The following is a 23,476-nucleotide window of genomic DNA, read 5'->3' on the forward strand; positions in this document are numbered from 1 at the left end:
CATCAGCACCATCTAATAGGTTTGATTCCGAACCACCTTTTGTGGCGAGTATTCTCCAGGAACTTATCCCACCAAATTTCAAGATTCCTCAGCTGGAAAGCTACAACAGAACTACAGACCCTGCTGATCATATCAGCTGCTTGTAAGCAACATGCTCCTTCAGAAAACCTCCGATACTATCCTGTGCCGAGCTTTTCCCTCCATTTTGAAAGGGGTAGCCCGGTATTGGTATTCCAATCTGAAGTCGATTTTTATTTATTCTTTCCGACAGTTGAGCCAATCCTTTGCTCTCCATTTTATCGCCAATCGGCGACAACAAAAGCACTCAGACTATCTCCAGACCATCAAATAAAAGACAGGCGAGTCCATTCGATTTTATGTAGCTCGATTCAACAAAGCTATGTTGGAAGTCCGCGACCTAGATCATTCGGTTGCAGTGTTCGCCCTGAAGGACAGGTTGTTGATGGGCAACTTCAAAAAATTACTGTTGAAGATCTTTCCTTGGGATTTCTCAGAAATACTAGCTCGGACAGAGAAATATGCCCGATTAGAAGATTCACTGACATAAAAAACTGTCCGAGTAACTCCAACTATGGGGAATCAAGAGCAGAGTGGGGCTCGCTCACCTAAGTGAATTGGTAAAAATCATTGTCATTTAAGGTCCCCGTCGAGGAGAAGAAATATTTCACCAAGGAAGAATCATTCACCTTCGAGGTGATTTGGCGATCTCACCATTGAATGCTTTTGGGAGAGAGATTTTGATGGAGGTGCGAATCGAGCTGCCTCCACCTCCAAAGATGCGGACAAGCCCAGGACGTCGCGATCCAAACAAGTATTGCCTCTATCATCATGACCATGGTCACAATACTGAAGATTGTTACCAGCTCAAAGAGAAAACTGGGTGTTTGATCTGAGAAGGGAGGCTGGATAGATTCATCCAACGACAAGGTCCTCCACGCCGATATCCTCCAAGGGTTGGGCAACAGCAACGGAGACATCCTGTGCCTCAGCAGCGACAGCGCTAGCCCCCTCAGCCTCAACCTCAACTAGCTTTAATGCAACCACAAGCGGAGGGGCAGATGGTAGCAGAAGATCAACCCCTGCAGGATGAAATTTACATGATAACTGGAGGGTCATCTGGATCGGTGGAGCCATATGCAGCGAACAGGCCTTGGCTCGAGGAGCCAATAATCTTCACCAAACAAGATGCTGCAGGTGTACAAACCCCGCACAATGATATGGTAGTTACCTCATACAATAGTATTGCTCATGGATCAGCTGATCAAGGTAGTCCTACACCATCTGGATACATCGGGATGGGTTGCAAAATGGGCCTTACAGCTCTCTAAGTTCAGCATTAAGTTCCGTCCAAGGCCTTCAATTAAGGCTCAGATCTTGGCGGACTTCATCCTTGAGTGCACCATCCCTGATGAGGAGGGATCAGAGGCTGCAGAAGGTAGCTCAATGGCGCTAGAGGAATAAATAAATATGAACCTTGATCCTAAAGATTAGTGGATTCTTTATGTGGATGGGTCTTCCAATTCATCGGGATCAACCGGTGGTGGGACAAGTCAAGGACGAATATGAAGCTCGAAAGAAAAATATGAAGAGATACCTCGAAAAGGTAAAAAAACTGACCACATCTTTTCTAAGCCTTGATATCCAAGAGGTACCGCAGACACAAAATACATGGGTGATGCACTGTCAAAGTTAGCAACCTCTCTACCACCTGAATTCCAAAAAAAAACTTACGTCGAGATATTGGGAACCTCAAGCCTGGAAGAACCTCTTGCTGTCTAGCAGACTGATGAAGAGTCTTGCTGGATTGACCCCTTACTAAAGTACCTCAGGTCAGACGAATTACCACTTGACAGTCGAGAAGCTCGAAAAATCCGCAAGCAGGCTGTTTGCTATATGCTTCATGACGACAAGCTGTACAAGTGATCCTTCTCTCTTCCACTTCTGAGGTATCTGTGACTGTCTACTTCATGATAAAAGTCTTTGATCGGCATATACTTAAATTCGATCTTTGATCGGTCTTGAGATGTTAAAAGCTTTTGATCGGCTTATATTTAAACTCGATCTTTGATCGACCTCGAGATGTCAAAAGCTTTTGATCGGCTTATATTTAAACTCGACCTTTCATCGGCTTTGAGATGTCAAAAGCCTTTGATCGGCTTATATTTAAACTCGATCTTTGATCAACCTTGAGATGTTAAAAGTCTTTGATCAGTTTATATTTAAACTTGGCCTCTGATCGGCTTTGAAATGTTAAAAGCCTTTGATCGGCTTATATTTAAACTTGGCCTTTGCTCGATCTTGAGATGTCAAAAGTCTTTGATCAGTTTATACTTAAACTCGACCTTTGATTGACCTTGAGATGACAAAAGCCTTTGATCGACTTATACTTAAACTCGACCTTTGATCGGCCTTGAGATGATAAAAGTCTTTGATCAGTTTATACTTAAACTCGATCTTTGATCGGCCTTGAGATGATAAAAGTCTTTGATCGGCTTATAGTTAAACTCGATCTTTGATCGATCTTGAGATGATAAAAGTTCTTGATCAGCTTATATTTAAACTCGATCTTTGATTGGCCTTGAATTGTTAAAAGCTTTTGATCAGCTTATATTTAAATTCAGTCTCGATCGACTTTGAGATGTTAACAGCTATTGATCGGCTTATATTTAAACTCGATCTTTAATCGATCTTGAGATATTAAAAATCTTTGATCGGCTTATATTTAAACTTAGACTTTGATCGGACTTGAGATGTTAAAAGCCTTTGATCGGTTTATATTTAAACTCGATCTTGATCGACCTCAAGATATTAAAAATTTTTGATCAATTTATATTTAAACTCGATCTTTGATCGGTCTTGAGATATTAAAAGTCTTTGATCGACTTATATTTAAACTCGACCTTTGATCAGCCTTGAGATATTAAAAGATTTTAATCAGCTTATATTTAAACTCGATCTTTGATCGACCTCGAGATGTCAAAAATCTTTGATAGACTTATATTCTAACTCGACCTTTGATCGACCTCGAGATATTAAAAGCCTTTGATCAATTTATATTTAAACTTGACATTTGATCGACCTCGAGATGTTAAAAGCATTTGATTGGCTTATATTTAAACTCGGCCTTTGATCGGTCTTGAGATGTCAAAAGTTTTTGATCAGTTTATACTTAAACTCGATCTTTGATCGACCTTGAGATGATAAAAATCTTTGATCGACTTATACTTAAATTCGACCTTTGATCAGCCTTGAGATGTTCAAAATCTTTGATTGGCTTATATTTAAACTCGACTTTTGATCAGCCTTGAGATATTAAAAGTCTTTGATTGGCTTATATTTAAACTCGACCTTTGATCGATCTCGAGATGTTCAAAGTATTTGATCGGTTTATATTTAAACTCGATCTTTGATCGGCCTTAAGATGTTAAAGGTCTTTGATCGGCTTATATTTAAACTCAATCTTTGATCGACCTTAAGATATCAAAAGTCTTTGATTGACTTATATTTAAATTTGGCCTTTGATCGATCTTGAAATGTTAAAAATTTTTAATTGATTTATATATAAACTCAACCTTTGATCGATCTTGAAATGTTAAAAATTTTTAATCGACTTATATTTAAACTCGATCTTTGATCGATTTTGAGATGTTAAAAGTCTTTGATCGGCTTATACTTAAATTAGACCTCTGATCGATCTTGAGATATTAAAAATCTTTGATCAATTTATATTTAAACTCGATCTCTGATCGTCTTGAGATATTAAAAACTTTAGATCGACTTACATTTAAACTCGACCTTTGATCGGCTTTGAGATGATAAAAGCCTTTGATCGACTTATATTTAAACTCGATCTTTGATCAACCTTGAGATGTTAAAAGCCTTTGATCAGCTTATATTTAAACTCGATCTTTGGCCAGTCTAGAAATTCTAAAAGCCTATGATCAGCTATAACTATCCCTATTCTAACATCGAAGACAAAAGGAAGATACCAGTACATAATCTGAGGACTTTCAGACAAGGGAGTAAGGGGGCTCTTCACATCTCCGGCCATTCAGAATGCCAAAATAAATACTTTCATAATCCGACTAAAGCTCGGACCAGGGAGTAGGGGGTATTTGTTAGGAGTGATTTAAAATGGATCGATGATGTGTGGAGACTTAAGCCCATTATGACCCATCGGGTCCATATCAACACCTCTCAAGTGGCCTAATTATTATGGTTTGCTCAATCCATGTTCAGCAAATGTCTGTCCCGACCCTTGATCGGAGGCTATTCTCTCCGATCCCTCATCGACATGTTCTTGATCCGACTTTTGATCTAAAAGAGCTGGTCGAAGTGCACACCTTAAGCAGCGCAGTCGTATGATTGATTATGACTCGTCCGACCCCTAGTCGATCAGTTTCTGATCCGACCTCTAGTCGGATAGTTCTTTATCCAAATTCTAGATGGAAAAGATTTGGTCCAACCTTTGATTAAAGAATCAGCTGGTCGATCGCCAATCGCATTCGATCCTTATTCGGCTTGCATGTCGGAATAATTTCTGGTCAGTATAACAGTTGCGGGTCGGCTAGACTTTCAGATCATCCCATCTAACTGACTTTGGTCGAACAACTATCAGTCCCAACTCCTAGTTGGGACACCACACTCTCTGATCTTTCCTCGAAAGTAGATCGACCAGGCTCAAGTTCAAAATACAGGCACCAACTGACCACAGCTGTCAATCCTACCTGAGTGTAACTGCCTGATTTGAAGAATCTTGCCGATACAACCGCTTGATTCAGAGAATCGCAACCAAATAACTGCATAAGATTCGACCAGTTTGTCTTTCAGGAATGGTTACACAGCCATCTCCTGTATAAATACTCAAACTCCGAGGATCCAGATAAGTAATCCATCTCATAGAGCTCAAAACTCTACTTTTGTATTTGCGCGTTCTGACTTGAGCGTCGGAGGATCCTCGCCATAGCACAATCCTCTGGCTTAGACTTTTTTGCAGGTTGCTCCAGCACTGTGCCTCCTTATTTTTCAGCGTTAATCAGAAATAGGCTGCAACATTCATCAAACTCGAATTATTATTGTCAGACTTTATGCTGGCAAGTCCAAGTTATCAATCAATCCTGTTGCTTCAAACAATCAGACACATACTGTTCCTATGCAATGTGATCACGATTGTTCCATATTATTTCTTGTTAAAGCTAAGGTCCCGTTTTTTTGTAGCCCCCGTTGACTAATTTATCCATATTTTTATGCTTTTTAAGATGGATAAGTTACTTTTCATGGATAGTATTTATTCATAAAATGAAAGAAAAATCTTATCCACCTAGAAGGTGGCTACATCATTTTTCTATCAGTCAGTAAAATAAATATTTAATGTTATTCTTAAAATATCCCATCCTCATTTTCAATGCCTCCATCATTCAATACCCAATAACTCAGTCATCCACTGTCTCCAAACCTAAAAAATATAAAGGGTATTATGAAAAATATGGATAAATTTTAGCAACTTATCCAAAAAAATGATATTGCAAAAGAACATAGGTAATAGATTTCGAAGCTATTTTCTTATGCATAAAAGAATATGGATAAATTATTTTTCTATCTAAATATTTCTTAAAAAATATTTATCTAAAAAATATAGATTTTTAAATAAATTTTTTTATCAATAAAAGAATGGGCCCTAAAGTTACTGCAAGATATCTACTTCTCAAGCTTTGCCTCCTTGGTTCTCATTGATATACAAAGTCTGACATCTTCACATTTGGATATATCATAAAAAGCAGGTAGCTGATAAAAAATTGTACATCCTCTCTGGTGGTTAATAAAGTTATGCTTATATTAGGATCATACAGACATACATACATATATATTGGCAAGCTAATGAAGCATGAAGAGTGAAAGGTAAACTAATAATCGAAAATAGGTATATATTAAATCTAATACACCATTATACTAGAAATAGGATCCAATAATAAAGAAACATGTAGCATCATTCAACTACAAATATAAAAATTGCCTCCAATAGAAAAATTAATAGAAAAATCCAGTGAAAATTTGTAAATCTGATCTTTCCGATGAATAACCAATGTGAGACTAAATACATATCCAACGAATCCTAACATACTCCCCTATTTAAGACCAAGTATCTTCATCAGACTAAGGATTCAAATCCATATATCATTCATAAATATCAAGATCAATCCATGGTCAGTCCAAATGAACCTGTGCTGCAATATCCTCTAGTTCATATAGGCTATGGGATATAGGTTGGCTTTGATAGTATTTGTAATAATTCAGAACCTCATTCAAAAAGACAAATCAGAAAGTATTATTTGAATTTTTTGGTCCTGTATAAATATGTAAAATCTTTTCAGTGAATAATCGATATGGGACTAAATATACATTCGCACAAATCCTCACACAAAGTTTGTCAACAAATGCACTAGCTGCTATGTAGCTCGGTATAGTAGTACCTATTGATTGTACCCTATGCTGTATCACGAGCTACATTCCAATCTTTGAGTGGATCATATTTGTTGATCATCGTTGATTTCTTTTCAACCAGTATATATGCTAATCAATATAATGCATTTACTTTGCAGAGTAATACCTCAATGATGGCTGTTTGTATGATATAAATAAAATGTATAGCTTTCTTCTTTTGGCTCCTGCAAGCCTTATAGAAAATGTAACATTATGTGCACACACTAATTTGAGCTCCTTTCTGGTCGGGGGCTTTGTTGATGAAGGAACAAATTTACAACTCATTTGCAAAATAGTAAGATCAAGTAGTTGCTCTGTCCATTAAAAGAAGTCATGTACACCAGCCAATCTACCGGAAAACTATCATAAAGGAGCACAATCTCGTTTATAGGATGCCAATGTTCTTGAGACCCAGGACAATTCCAACGCCCATTATGTGGCCTACCGTCCCACATGCCAAGGTATCAGCCAGAGTGAATCCGGCTGGGTCGCCAGTCTGCAGCCCGGAGTCTCGCATTTCAAGCTTCAGCCCTGCCGTCGCCTTCCTGTTAGCCGACGGGGCCAATCCGAACCTCCCGGCGAATAGCATCAAGGTTGTGGTTGTCACCATTATCTGTCCAAACATAGATTAGCTCATCAAAAAATATAGACATGGTCCACTTGTTTCAAACCTCTTCTAGAGTAAAACATATATCAAAATCTATCAAGAAGATGCTGTGATTTGAGTCTCTCTTTTGGAAACTCATAGTTCTTAATATCATGAATTGTTTGTTTATGGGCTTAATTTCCATTCATCAGTCAAGATTCAAGAACATTTTAAAAGATTTGTGTGCAGTGCTAGCTTACAATATTTGTTGGTGAGCCAATGAAGCCACAGCGAGCACCCAGAGCCCCTCTTCCCCGTCGCCTGATTGGTGGCAGCATCACCTGCCAAAAGAACAAGAGAGTTGGCCAGATATGTTTAGAAGATTGTGCAGCTTAAATTATAAAATACTTCTCTTGATTCTTTTCAAGTGTATATCATTTTGAATGCTAGAACTGTGGAACATCATAACATATTAACGTCAGGAGATTATATGCCCTCCAACTTTTGGTTTGTTAGCGTTTTCCTTCTCTAAAAAGTTATGAAAACCACTGGAGTCCAAGGAGAATCATGCAATGGACTGCAATGGTTTTTATGACTTGAACTCATCACAGAAGCTTTTGAGGTGGGGTAGTAGTGATATGCAACTTACCATGGATGGTTGGGCCTTGAGGCCACTGAACCGTGGGAGAGAAGTCATGACTGCGGTTGGAGTAGTGAGCTTGGAAGCCATGACCTGCTCACCAGCGTAGGAATCAAGAACTACCCTTTGCTGCTGGGTTTTCAGGTAGAGGACTCGAAGAACCTTTAAAGCTTTGAAACCGGAAGCCTTGAAATCTCGGCCACATGAGAGGCTTGTGGCCTCAAAGGCCACCAGCGGATAATCAGTAGATTCTTGGTGCTGACGTGGCTGCACCTGGTTAGCCTTTGCCTATTGGATAAGATATGGTTTTGAGACACCGAGTTTGACAACATCTCTCCGAGTTTGATGATCTGGGAATGCTCGGTTGGAGGGAAATTGATTCTGTAAGGAAGACGGGAATATGTGACTCTCATTCTCTATGTCCCAATCCTCCAAAACTTAGTCCCAATTTTTTTCTAATATTCAATTTTCATTTTGATGTCCATTTTGATTCCAATTACAAACAAAAAATGTCAAGAAATATGGCCATTTTTATTCCATTTTAATTCATTCCCATTCTAATTTTAATCGTGAAACAAACATACCCTCAATTTAACAACATATATTTTATCAGCTAAAAAAAATCTAAGGCGTGGGTTGGGTTCAAGCTTGTAGCACGACCATATCTCTAGATTAGCTTTTTCTAAAAAAAATTAAAGGACTTTATTAGGGTCTTTTTGGTGTTTCAACTTAGTCGAAGGCATCTTGTGTAGCACCCACTAAGATGATTATTCTTTTATATTAGATGTGGATGTGCTCTTGAAGATCAAATTTATCCTCATTAACATGTATTTGTGGGATTTAAACTCATCTATCTCAAATCTCAAAGCACAATATTCCTACACTTATGTCTCTCGATTTTTTGTTACAATCCTATGTAATCCACAATTTAAGATAATAATTGGAAAGAAAGAAAAGAAAAGTTTTTATAATTTAGACATTTATTGTTGCCCTATTATTCTTAATTTATAGAAAAGTTACAAACTTCTTGGAACCAAATACCTTCTATTGCCATAAATAATGTTTAAACAAAAAAAAAAAAAACTCAATTTATATTTAGGGCTACAAGTGGAGAGGATTAACTTGTTTCCAATATGGAACCAATCTAAAACTATTTTGATCCAATTTGAACTGAAGTTATTTTGATTAATCTTGGATTCAAAAATATGATTAGTTTCATATTAGATAATTTTAATCTTTTATGCCTAGATCGTACTTCAATATTCATGTAAAAATTAAAATCGTAAATAAATCATACCTTGCATCATCATTTATCCAATATGATGATCTTATAGCCCGCTGGATGTCTAGTCTTCTCTTATAAGGTGTCTGATCTTCTCTCTCCTCACCCTCCTCCTTAACATGGAGGATCGATAGAAATCTTTCATATCTTTTTCAGAGTTGAAAAAAGGGATCAGACCATCTCTATATTTATACTTGCACTTATCTTATCCCATCAAAAGACTAACTCTAATTAGAGTTGACTGCTAGTCTAGATTTGATTAGGAATAGAACTCTTTAATTAATTGGGCTTACTGTAACTGATTTAGTACATATGGTTGATCCAATGAGTTATACCTGACTAAAAAATAATTAGATCATATTAAGAGTTAAATCTAATGTTCTCCCACTTGGCCCATATTATTACTTAAAATAACTCTTTGGTTTTCTCAAAACATTTTACTTTAAAAAATAAAAATAGTTTAATTTTAGAAAACAATAATTCTGAATCAAAATTTTAAAATTAACCCTATGAGTGCGCATTTTTTTAAAAAAAAAAATTACCCAATTATTTGTTTCTTAAAAGATTCTTTATACTTTGATTAAGCAAAAATTATTAATATAGATCATGATGGTTATATATCTTAATTGACAAACTTCCTTCCATGTATCATGATATCAATAAATTTTACTTAACCCAGTCTTATATACTAGAGTATATAGACTATTAAAAAAAAATCATAATGCCTATGATAATGGTTCCTCTATTGTGTCATATGAATGATATTTCTGTTTACTTTAATTTTGACAACAGTCAACTATAATATATATAAATAATAATTAAACAAAAATATAACAGTCATTAAACTATTAAGAAATCTCAAAATAAGTATCTTTTATAAATTAAATATCTCAATGACAAATACCTATAACTTTTACATGTTCTTTGAAAATTTTAGGTATTAAATCTTTAGTCAAAAGATCAGCTATCGTACTAGTACTAATAAAATCAATAGGCACCTGATGATTACTAATTCTCTCATTCACAGCAAAATACTTAACATTAATGTGCTTGTTTGCATTAATCATCTTCTTACTATTAGATAAAGAAATTACAGCAAAATTATCACAATAAATTCTCAGCAGTTTGAAAATAGAATCTGCAATCTCGAGTTCTGAAATGAATTTTTCAACTATAGAGTATGTGAGGAAGCCTTGTGGTAGTTTATATATTCAGCTTGCATAGTAGAGTAGACAATAATGCACTGTTTTGTACTCCTTCATGAAATTACTCTATCAACTAGCAGAAAAATATAACATATTGTGGACTTCCTACTATCGAGGCAACCAGTCACTACAAGAAAATAAATATTTAGTGATCAAAAAATCGATTGCAAAATAATAAAAATTGATTGTTAATTTATTTTACGATCGATTTTAATCGACTTCAAAAACTCTGGTCACAAAACTTTGTGACTGATTTAAATCAGTTACAAAACTTTGCATTCGATTTAGTTATCAAAAACAAAAAAAATAATTTAAGTTTTATAATATTTTATTTTTTAAAATTGATTGTAAAATCGATCGTAAAATCGATCGCTAAAATTGATCATTAAATTTATTAAAATATTTTTTTATTAATAAATCGATCGCAAAATTAGTGCGCTAATTATTTTTAAATTTTTTATTAATAAAATTGATCGCAAAATCGATCACTAATTATTTTTAATTTTTTTCATTAATATATCAGTTGCAAAATTGGTCACTAATTTTGTTAAAATATTTTTTACTAACAAAATCAATCATAAAATTGATCACTAATTATTTTTAAATTTTTTATTAATAAAATCAATCACAAAATTAGTTACTAAATTTATTAAAATATTTTTTTATTAATAAAGTGGTTGCAAAATCAATCGTTAATTATTTTTAAATTTTTTTATTAATAAAATTGATTACAAAATAGATCATTAATTATTTTTATTTTTTTAATTAATTTATCGATCACTAATTTTGTTAGAATATTTTTTTTATTTATAAAATCGATCAAAAAATTGATCACTAATTATTTTTAAATTTTTTAATTAAAAATCGATCATAAAACCAATCATAATTTATTTTTTATAATATTTTAATTTTTAAAATCGATCATAAAATTTTAATTTTATATTTTTTAATTTTATATTATTTTTTATTATATTATTTTTATTTTTTATATATTTTATTTTTATATTATTATTTAAAATAAAATTTGGTTGGTACGATCCATGGAGCGAGGCGTGGACCAGCGATCGATTCCCCTTCGTTTCTCGCGGTCCATTGTAGATCGAGGGCATTTTTCATCCATTTCTCATGGCTCACGACAAGGGGAGGCCGTCGCGGGCAGGCCGACGAGGGAAGGCCATTGTGGGCGATCATTGGAGAGGGGAGGGGGGCCGTCGTGGGTGGGCTAGCATGCGAAGGGCGGAGGGGAGGGGGGCCATCATGGATCTACCGGCAAGGGGAGGCTATCGTGGGCGGTTGCTAGGGAGGGGAGGGGGGCCATCATGGGCGGACCAACGAGGGGAGGCCATCATGGGTGATCATCAAGGAGGGGAGGGCGGGCAGTTATAGGCGGGTCGGGGAGGGGAAGAGGGGGTTCAAGCACCAAGAAGGGGAGAGAGGGTCATCGCGGATGGGCCGATAAGGGAGGCTATCGCAGGTGGTTGTCAAGAAGTGGAGAGCGAACCATGGCAGGTGGGCCGGCGAGGGGGGGCCGGAGGGGAGGGGAGGCCATGACGGACGGTTGTCGCTGAGGGGGGGGGCATCGTGAGCAATCACCGGAGAGGGGAAGAGGGGCTTCAAGCATCGGAGAGGGGAAGAGGGGAAAAGATCGAAGAGGAGAGGGGAAGAAGGCGGGTTATAAAGAAGAAATTAGTAGCACCAATTAATATTTTTTTCAAAATTTAAATTTACGATTGATTTTTTGGTTGTAAAATATTTAAAAAAAAATTGACAAAAAAAATCGATCACAAACTTAATTATAGAATAAAAATAATTCAAAAATTTTATGATTGATTTTTTAGTTGTAAAATTAATATTTTGTAATCAAAAAATCAATCGTAAACTTCTTTATAGATTAAAAAAATAATTCAAAAATTTTGTGATCAATTTTTTCGATCGCAAAATTTTTAAACTATTTTTTAATCTATAAATAAGTTTGCAACTGATTTTTTGATTGCAAAATTTTTTTAAAATTTTACAATCAAAAAATTGATGGTAAAATATTTTAATTATTTTTTAATTTAAATATATTTGTGACTAATTTTTTGATTATAAAATATTAAAAAATTTATGATCAAAAAATCCATCACAAAATACTTGAATTATTTTTTTAATTTATAAAAAAAAATTTGATCAATTTTTTAATCATATAATTAATATCTTACAATCGAAAAATTGATTGCAAACTTATTTATAGATTAAAAAAATAATTCAAAAATTTTATAATTAATTTTTTAGTCACAAATTTTTTTAATATTTTAAAATCAAAAAATTGATATCAAATATATTTTATAATCGAATGTTATTTTTTTTATTTTTTTTGAAATATGATATAATTTTAGAATTTAAAGTCCATCTTCTCTGTTCATTATCTAAATAATTATTATTTGAATATCATTACAGAAGACTACCTCGATCCAATAGCCCTAGTTATGTCAATCAATAAAATTTAATTTCGATGGTCACAAATGATCGTATGATAATCTGATAGATAGAGACTATCGATGGATTTGAAAATTTATAATAATGATCTCGATAATATTTATAGTACACTATCAAAATTTTATTTTAATCAGACATCATCATCATGATCAATTTAGCATGATATGATTTGGATCGTTAAATAAAAAATGAATAATCAAAAGATCAAATGACATTCGATTATAAGATAATTTTTTAGATAAATAATTTTTACTACTACTTTGATCATTTATATAGTGGTGATCGTAAAATTCAAACCATGCATATATGAACATTACAAACGATCACCATCGTACGATAGTTCATATACAAGTGGCTTGAATTTTACGATCACCATCATACAAATGATCAAAGTAGTAGTAAAGATTATTTATCTAAAAAATTATCTTATAATCAGATGTCATTTGACCTTTTGATCACTCATTTTTTATTTAACGATCCAAATCATTCTATGCTAAATTGATCATGATAATGATGTCCGATTGAAGTAAAATTTTGATAGTGTACTATAAATATTATTGAGATCATCGTTATAAATTTTTATATCTATCGATGATCTCTGTCTATCAGATCATCATGCGATCCTTTGTGATATCGAAATTAAATTTTATTGATTGACATAGCTAGGGCAATCGGATTGAGATGATCTTTTGTGATGATACTTTAATGATAATTATTTAGATAATGAATGATGAAGATAGACTTTAAATTTAAAAATTATATCATATTTAAAAAAAATAAAAAAAAATTATATTTGGTTGTAAAATACATTTATGACCAATTTTTTGGTTGCAAAATATTAAAACTTTTTGATCAAAAAATTGATCATAAAATTCTTGAATTATTTTTTTATTTCATAAATAAGTTTAGATCAATTTTTTGATCATAAAATTAAAAAAAAATTATGATCAAAAAATAGATGACAAATATATTTAAATTAAAAAATAATTAAAACATTTTATAATCAATTTTTTGATTGTAAAATATTAAAAAAACTTGTGATTGAAAAATTGATCGTAAACTTATTTATAAATTAAAAAAATAATTTAAATATTTTATGATCAATTTTTTGATCATAATTTTTTTAATATTTTATAATCAAAAAATCGATCACAAATATATTTAAATTAAAAAAATAATTAAAATATTTTATAATCAAAAAATTAGTTGCAAACTTATTTATAGATTAAGAAATAAGTCAAGAATTTTGTGATCGATTTTTCGATCGCAAAATTTTTAATAAAAATAAAAAAATAAAAAGCTCAGAATCAATTTTTTGGTTGCAAAATAATAAATCCATTTTATAACTAAAAAATTGATTGCTAATTTATTTAAAAATTAAATTAAAAAAATAAAAATTATTGTGACTGAATTTATGATTGCAAATATATAAAAAATTAATATTTTATAAATTTATTTTTATGTTCAATTTTACGATTGTAAAATCGATCATAAAATTAAATTACTATATTAATTTTTTATTATCGTTCACAAAATCAATCACAAAATTTTGCAACTGATTTTGTAATAAATATTTTTTGATCGTTATATTAATTTTTAAATAATCAGTCATAAAATCGATCGTAAAAAATTTTGATCACAAAATTGGTCATAAATTTTAATCAAAAAATTCGATCACAAAATCACTATTTTCTTATAGTGAGCATAATCTGGATCTGAGTAACGGATAACTTTTAACTAATTAGTCATCCTATATGCAAGCATATAGTCCTTACTCCCTTGAAAATAGTGCATCACCTTCTTGGTAGCTTTTCAGTAGTCTATATCTGGATCACTTTGATGTCTATCAAGTATTTTCAAAGTAAAACTAATATCAGAATGAGTATATACTTGAACATACATCAGACTACCTACTGTACATGCATGAGATATATTTCTCATCTGATTTCTCTCAATCTTGTTCATGGATACTGAAATTTACTTGATGAGCAGCTCAATATTCTAAATTATTTTTGGATCTCAATAATGTAAGTCCTCTAAGATAAATCAAGCAACCTTTTACTCCTATCATGATGGATTTCTATACCAAGAATATAAGAAGCATCTTTCATATCTTTCGTATCAAAATATGCTGAAAGAAAATTTTTAGTTTCATGTAAGAGATTCAGATCACTACTGGCTGGTAAAAATCATCCATATATAGAACTAAAAATATAAATTTACTCACACTCACCTTCAGATATATACATTGATCAATAATATTTTTCTTAAATCTGAAGAAAGCAATGATATGATTAAACTTTAAGTACCCTTGTCTGAAAGCTTGTTTAAGACTATATGTGGATTTTCTTAATTTATATATCAACCTTTTATTTTCTTGCACTGAAAATCCTTCAAGCTATTCAATAGACACCTTTTCCTTTAAATCTCTATTTGAGAATGTAGTTTTTAGATAGTTCTAAATCAAAATAAGCTACTAATACCATAATGATTTTGAATGAATCTTTTGTAAAAATAGAAAAAAATATTTCATGATAATTGATACCTTCTATTTAAGTGAATTCTTTTACTATAAGTCTAGCCTTATATCTTTCGATATTATCTTTGGAGTCTCATTTAGTTTTAAAAATCTATTTATAACCTACAGACTTAAATCATTCAGACAATTCGATAAGTTTTCAGATTTGATTTTTAATCATGGATTCCATCTCATCTTTCATGGCATCTAACCAAAGTTCAAAATCATCACTATTTATGGCATCCTTAAATAAGACTGGATCATCTTTCATCCTAATATCATAATTACATTCTTGTAGGTAAATAATATAATTATCTAAAATGATCGATCTTCTAATTCTAGTAGATCTCCATAATATTTAGATTCTGTATCATTATTGTGATCATTTTCAATCAGATCAGATTCATTGACATACTATTCGGTAAGTGGTATATCAAGTACCTATTGATGTTCTATAATCTCAGATTGAATAGGTTCATATAAAATATCTCTAGGTGTTACTATAATAGAAAAAGATTCTCTTATTTTCTTTAATACTATATTATATGGTTCATCGCTCCCACTATTTTTACTATCCTCAATGAACCTAGCAGTTTCAATTTTAACAATTCTAGTGGTGTGCGATGTACAATAAAATCTAAAATTTTTTAACCTTTCGGGATATCCTATAAAATAATAACTTATAGTTTTGAGATTCAATCTTTTCTTATGGGTTATATAGTCGAGCCTATGTAGGATAATTCCAAATATGTAAATATGCTAAACTTAATTTTCTATCTATCCATAACTCAAAAGAAGTTTTAAGAATGGTCTTATATTGCTCCAAGAATTGATTTTGATGATCACAAATCATTTGAGGGGACTACTAATGTATTTTTTATTTTTGAAGATTATTTTTATAATATTTCAAGTAGTCCAAGAGATTGGGTTTGAAAAGCTTTATCAAGTATGCCAAAAGTTGAAGTTTCAGCAAGTTGGAGAAGTTTTTGAAGACTTTTAAGAATATCCAAATTGATTTGAATCCACTTGAGAGTATTTGAAAGTATTCTGATAAGTTTCGAACCTTAAATGTATAAAAAATTAGGTTGGAACAAAATGAGACAATCCATCTGAGTCATCCTCTTTCGTTGGGCAGCCAGTACGCTTCATTTTGGCTCATGGCACGCAGTGAGACGACCCATATGATTGGGACGACCCATCTGGGATGACTCCTGAGATCCTGAGACCAAAACAAAAAGCTGAACTTTCTGTTTAGCCTATTGGGATGCCTCATGGGACATCCCAATGCCAGTGGGATGCCCCATGGGACATCCCATTCTGGGCGAACTGTGTAATGGTTAGTTTTCAACCCATTTTTTGTGCATTTAATGCGCATTAAACACTCTCCAACGGCTCTAAACCAACTCTAAATTATTCTCAAGGGTAGATAGTGATTATAAAAGCTCTCTTAAAGAGAAAAATCATAAATTTTACTATCATTCAAAGCTCACATCCGTGAAAAGTATATTCATCCCTAAAAGAGAGAATAGAAGTATTTAAGCACTTCACCAACCACTCTCCAGCTGCAATCAAGTGTGAAATTTATTGAGAGTATACAGCAAAAGCTTCTTCCCCTTAAGTATTATATTTTTATTATATTTATTATATTTAATTAAGGGGATTGTGTGCTGAATTTTTTGTATCCTATTTTTCTGAATTTGTTTTTGGGTATTTGAGTTTTGGGGGGGTTCCAAAACTCATTTGGGTTAATCCGAATCCTGAATCAGATTGTTGAGGATTGGTTTGTATTTAGAAAATAAGTATTTTTACTTGGAAGGCAAGGGTCGGAGGTGTCTGACGTGGTGTAATCTTTGAATCCATTTAGTGGATTGAATTCTCAAGTAGGGACTTGGAGAGTGGATGTAGGTGCAAGGTTGGCACTGAACCACTATAAATTCTTGTATTTGCTATGCTTTCTTTTCTTTACTTATTCTTTGTGTCATTTACTTGCATTCTTTCTTTTGAGTTTGAATTTATTTTTATTGAATATCAACCCACTTCACTCAATTTTTTTAGCACATTATTTTAGTGTACTAATCTTTTAAAATTTTAAAAAGATCCAATTCACCCTCCCTCTTGGGCTCCATTTCTGGGCAATAAGTGGTATCAGAGCCCGATGCTCTAGTTCTTATTTGATTTAACCATTAAGAGCTAAAGATCTATGGCAGCCCAATTTGGTACATCTTTAGTCGAGGAGTAATCTACAAACCAACCTCCACTTTTCAATGGGTCAAACTACACCTGTTGAAAAGTTTAGATGAGAATTTTTATACAAGCATTTGACTATGACATGTGGAGTGTCATAGTAAATGGACCACATACACCCACTAAATTAATTGATGGTGTGTCTCTTTCTAAGTCGGAAGGTGAATGGGATGAAATTGATAAGAAAATAGTTCAGCTCAATGCTAAAGCTATGAATATTTTATATTATGCTTTGGATGTTAATAAATTTAATCGCATTTCCACATGCAATTCAGCTAAAAAAATTTGGGATAGATTAGAAGTCACATACGAAGGTATAAATCAAGTAAAAGAATCTAAGATCAATATGCTTGTACACAACTATGAACTATTTAAAATGAAACCTAAAGAATCAATAACTCAAATATTTACTCATTTCACTGATATCATAAATGGTTTAAAAAGTCTTGATAAATATTATTCTAATAGTGATCTTGTGAGAAAAGTGCTCAGGTCCTTCCAAGATCATAGGAGGCAAAAGTCACTGCAATCCAAGAGGCCAAAGATTTGAATACTCTACCATTGGAGGAGCTGCTTGGATCCCTCATGACTCACTAACTGACTACATAGCAACACACTGAAGAAGAAATTAGAAAAAAGAGGACTATAGCCCTCAAGTCGATAGCTCAGGAAGAAGAAGACATAGAAAAATCAGATAATAGCGAAGAAGATGAGGACTTAGTCCAGATCACCAGAAAGTTTAGATGCTTCATGAGAAGAAAAAGATAAGGGACAGGGAGAAGACCACTAATCAAGGGGGAGCCGAGCAAAGAAAAAGAAAAGGAACAGCCCATCATCTGCTATGAATGCAAGAAGCTGAGCCATTTCAGATCAGAATGCCCCCAGCTCAAGAAAGGTCAAAAGAAGTTCAAGAAGAAAAAAGCCATGATGGCTACATGTAGTGATAGTGATGACTCCACCATTGATGAAGAATCTCATGAAGAAGCCAACTTGTGCCTTATGGCACATAAAACTAAGGTATCATCCAAAACTTAACCTGAATTTACTTATGATGAATTGTTAGAAGCTTTTCATGAACTTTTAAATGACCTAAAAGAATTGGGTACTAAAAATAAAAATCTGAGATCAAGAAATTATGTATTAACTATTAAAAATGAAGAAGTTGATAAGAAAAATAAAGAATTAGAACTAAAGAATCCGTTTTTAATAAAAAAAAAAGATGAACTTTCTAGTCAAAATGAAATTTTTGTAAAAGAAAATCAAGATCTAAAGAAAAAGATAACAAAGTTGAAACCTATAGTTGATAGATTTACACTAAGTTCAAATAAACTTCAAATGATTATTGATAGTCAAAAAGCTGTATATGATAAAGCCAAACTTAACTATAACACTCTAAGAAAATAAAAATTTTTAAAAAATATTTTTGTCAATACATCAAAATTGCCAAATATCACTTGTTTTAAATGTGGCAAGATAGGACACAAAGCTTATACATGTTTATCAAATAAATTTGATGATAGAAATATTAAGAAAATATAGGTTCCAAAAGAAACCATTATGACTAACCCCAAAGGACTCAAGTTAGCTTGGGTACCTAAGGTTAAAACTTGATTTCATGTATGCAGGTGTGTCTTATATCCCAAGCAATAAAATGAAAATAGTATCTTGATAGTGGATGCTCAAGATACGTGATTGGTGATGAATCTCAATTCATCACATTGGAAGCCAAAAATGGAGTGATGGTCACCTTTGGAGATAATGGTAAAGAAAAGTTCATCGATATCGATAATATTGGTATCACTCTCTCCATTTGCATTGAAAATATTTTACTTATAGATGGTCTTAAACATAACCTTTTAAGTATTAGTCAATTATGTGATAAAAGTTATAAAGTAGTTTTTGAATCATTTATGTGCATTGTAATTAGTCCCACTGATGTTAGCACTAGATTCATTGGACATAGGTATGGCAATGTATATATGGTTGATTTAAATAATCTCTCTTTACAAAGTATGCAATGTCTTGTGGCTATAAATGCTAAAATTAATGAGACTAGTTGGCTTTGGCACCATAAGCTTGCACATATTAGTATGCACATACTTTCCAAAATCATTAAAAAAGATTTAGTTGTTAGTTTGCCAAAAAATAATTTTGATAAAAATAAAATTTGTGATGCATATCAAATAGGTAAACAAACAAGAATTTTTTTTAAATCTAAAAATATTATTTCAACTTCTAAACCTCTAGAACTCTTGCATATGGATTTATTTGGCCCTATAAGGACAACTAGTCTAGGAGGAAAAAGAAATGATTTTGTAATTATTGATAATTTTTCATATTTTACTTGGATTTTATTTTTAGCTTCTAAGGATGAAGTATTTTCAGTATTTTTCAAGTTTTATCGAAAAATTTTAAATAAAAAATATTTGCCAATTATTTCTATTCAAAGTGACCATAGTACTGAATTTGAAAATAAAAATTTTAAAAAATTTTATGATGAAAAAGATATAGATTATAATTTTTCAGCACCTAGAACACCTCAACAAAATGGAGTTGTTAAGAGAAAAAATAGAATCCTAGAAGAGATGGCTCGTACCATACTATATGAAAGTAAGCTCCTAAAGTATCTTTGGGCAGAAGCAATTAACACAGCATGTTACATTCTAAACCATGCCTTAATAAGATCAATTTTAAAGAAAATACCTTATAAATTATGAAAGGGTAGAAAACCTAATATAGGTTACTTTCATATTTTTAGTTGCTGATGTTTTGTTTTAAATAATGATAAAGATAGCCTAGATAAATTTGATGCTAAATCTGATGAAGCTATCTTTCTTAGCTACTCCACTTCTAGCAAAGTCTTTAGAGTATTTAATAAAAGAACACTAGTAGTGGAAGAGTCAATTCATGTTGTCTTTGATGAAACTAATGATCTTTCATCAAGGAAGAGAGAGTGCTGATGATGTATGTATCATAGGAGATGGAATAAAAGAGCTCATCCTTAATGATTCAAATGAACAAAATAAAGATCAGATGGATGAAAAATAAGAGGATGAAAGAATCAATGATCAGAATATTCAAGAACAACCTCCAGACATAGATAATCTCCCAAAAGAATGGACGTATGTCCATAATCACCCTAGAGAATTAATAATTAGTGATCCAATATAAGGAGAAGAACTAGATCCTCACTTAGAGATGTTTGCAACTATGTAGCTTTTGTTTCTTATCTAGAACCTAAAACAATAGATAAAGTTGAAAAAGATCATAACTGGATAATGGCCATGCAAGAAGAGTTAAATTAATTTGAAAGAAATAATGTATAGACACTAGTTGCTAGACCTAAAAATCACCCTATAATAGGAACTAAATGGATATATAGAAATAAATTAGATGAAGATGGAAATGTAATAAGAAATAAAGTAAGATTAGTTGCTAAAGGATATAATCAATAAGAAGGAATTGATTTTGATGAAATATTTTTTTCTGTTGCTAGATTAGAAGCCATAAGAATGCTACTTGCTTTTGCTTGCTTTATAAATTTTAAATTATTTCAAATAGATGTCAAGAGTGCTTTTCTAAATAGATATATTGCTGAAAAAGTATATGTAGAACAACCTCCTGATTTTAAAAATCATAAACTTTCAGTTTATGTATTTAGGTTAAACAAAGCTTTATATGGGTTAAAACAAGCTCCTAGAGTTTGGTATGAAAGATTAAGTAAGTTTTTATTAGAAAATAGATTTTCAAGAGGAAAGGTTGATACTACTCTTTTTATAAAAAAAAAGAACAAAAAAATTCTTGTAATACAAATATATGTTGATGACATTATATTTGAGTCTACTAATGAAGATTTGTGCCAAGAGTTTGTCAAGCTCATGCAGGAAGAGTTCGAGATGAGCATGATGGGAGAACTCAATTTCTTTCTCAGACTCCAGATTAAACAAATAAAGGAAGGGATCTCTATCACCCAAAGTAAGTACACAAGAGAATTATTAAAGAAATTTAGAATTGAGAGCTCAAAAATTATAAGTACACCTATGACCCCTTCCTGTAAATTAGAAAAAGATGAGCATGATAAAAATATTGATTCAAAGCTCTATAGAGGCATGATAATCTCTTTATTATATCTAACTGCTAGTAGACCTGATATAATATTCAGTGTATGCATGTGTGCTAGATATCAATCAAATTTTAAGAAATCTCACTTAAATGCTGTTGAAAGGATCTTTAGATACTTAAAAAGAACACAAAACCTAGGTCTTTGATTTTTAAAATAATCTTCTATGGACTTAATAGGTTACTCAGATGTAGACTTTGTTGAATGCAAACTTGATAGAAAAAGTACTAGTGGAACTTGCCAATTTATAGAAGTAAACTTAATCTCTTAGTTTAGCAAGAAGCAAAACTTAGTAACTTTATCTACGATCGAGGCCGAATACATTGTAGATGAAAGTTGCTGTGCTCAAATTCTGTGGATTAAGCAACAGCTCATAGATTTTGGTATTGAACTGAAAAATATCTTCATAAAATGTGATAATACTAGTACCATCAATTTGACCAAAAATTCAATTCAACACTCTAGATCAAAACATGTTGAAATTAGACATCATTTCATAAGAGAATATATTCAAAATAATGACACAACACTTGAATACATAAATATTGAAAATTAATTAGCTGATATTTTCATCAAAGCATTTAATGAAAGTAAATTTTGTGAAATTAGAAGAGAATTGGGTATCTTAAATCCTTCTGCTTGAACTCCAAATATATTTTCACTCCCAAAATCTATCTAAAATCTCTTGACTTTATTATCTTAATTTTGAAAGTCATCTATCATTTTTTGAGAATTTTTCAAGATAATTAAAAAATCATCAATGCTATTCAGATATCTTCTCTGATTTTTTTTTCATTGAAATATTCAATCAAAAATCATATCAAAATTTATCTAGACTCCCAATGACCCTCTTAACTCGATATGACCAATTTCAAATTTTTTAGTTTGAATTTTTTTCTCTTTTTTTTAAAATAATTTCTCCATTGCCTAATGCAACCCTGGATGGGGCGTCCCATTCGTGCGGGTAGGCTCTCTTTAAGTGAGCCGATCTGAATCTTGTTCCATTAAAAAGGGGTTCTGAGATGTCTCAAATCCAAAGACTCTTCTTCTCCCTCTCATCCCAATCTAGGAACCTCATCCTAGATCTCCCAAAAATCTCAAAATCTCTCAAAACTGAGATCTACTCTCTCCAAATTTACTGCTTTCACGGCTCATTTTCCAAATTTCCTCAAATTCCAAACCCTAACCCTCAAATCTATGAGAAACTTTTCAAAAATCATCTTCTCCACTTAGTTTCACTTCAATCCGCATCCTTCTCCACCCTCTTCTTGGGACATGACCCCCAAAATGAGAACGCCATAAAGAAGAAAGTTTATGAGATCTGTGGAAGCAGAAGAAAGGAGAAAGAAGGTAGCACATGAGCCGACCCAAGCATCCCCTCCAGTAACTCTAAGTAAGATTTCATTATCTACAAGAAAAGTTGCCTTGGGTAGAAATATTGACTTCAAATTTTTAAGGCATGATGGTTTTTCCATAGGAGATAAGCTGATTAAACAAGGTTGGAAATCTTTTTTAAGCCTGTCTGAACTGGTGTATATTGATTTGGTGAAAGAGTTTTACTCTAATTTGGTTTTTGTTGCCCAGCTATGCAACCCAAGAGGGGGGGGTGAATTGGGTTTCTAAAAATTTTAAGCTTAACCAATGACTTATGAAAAATATTCGTCAATAGCTAAAAGAGTGAGGAGAATAAACTTAATTCAAGACCAATTGCCAAAAGCAAGAATGCAAGAAAATAATGAAGAGTTAAAGAGAAGCAATTATGCACACCACAAACAAAAAGATTTATAGTGGTTCGGTGCCAACCTTGCACCTACATCCACTCCCCAAGCTCCTACTTGGGAATTCCAATCCACTAATCTTGTATTCAACCCGAATATAAACGTCGGAAACTCCGACTCTAGC

At 32.4% G+C, this 23,476-nt stretch overlaps 1 protein-coding gene across 1 annotated transcript; it reads right to left on the bottom strand.

Moving 5' to 3' along the window:
* Positions 1 to 6,797: 6,797 nt before the first annotated feature.
* LOC105046700 (photosystem I reaction center subunit psaK, chloroplastic) lies at positions 6,798 to 7,949 on the bottom strand. Its single transcript, XM_010925359.4, has 3 exons — positions 7,737 to 7,949; positions 7,348 to 7,428; positions 6,798 to 7,114 (listed from the first exon to the last, which is right to left on the bottom strand). Exons 1-3 carry the CDS (start codon positions 7,815 to 7,817, stop codon positions 6,887 to 6,889), a joined length of 390 nt encoding a protein of 129 aa, XP_010923661.1. The 5' UTR covers positions 7,818 to 7,949; the 3' UTR covers positions 6,798 to 6,886.
* Between the last annotated feature and the right edge of the window lie 15,527 nt (positions 7,950 to 23,476).

The sequence above is a fragment of the Elaeis guineensis genome, chromosome 6, assembly GCF_000442705.2.
Source record: "Elaeis guineensis isolate ETL-2024a chromosome 6, EG11, whole genome shotgun sequence".
NCBI classification, from domain to species: Eukaryota; Viridiplantae; Streptophyta; class Magnoliopsida; order Arecales; family Arecaceae; genus Elaeis; species Elaeis guineensis.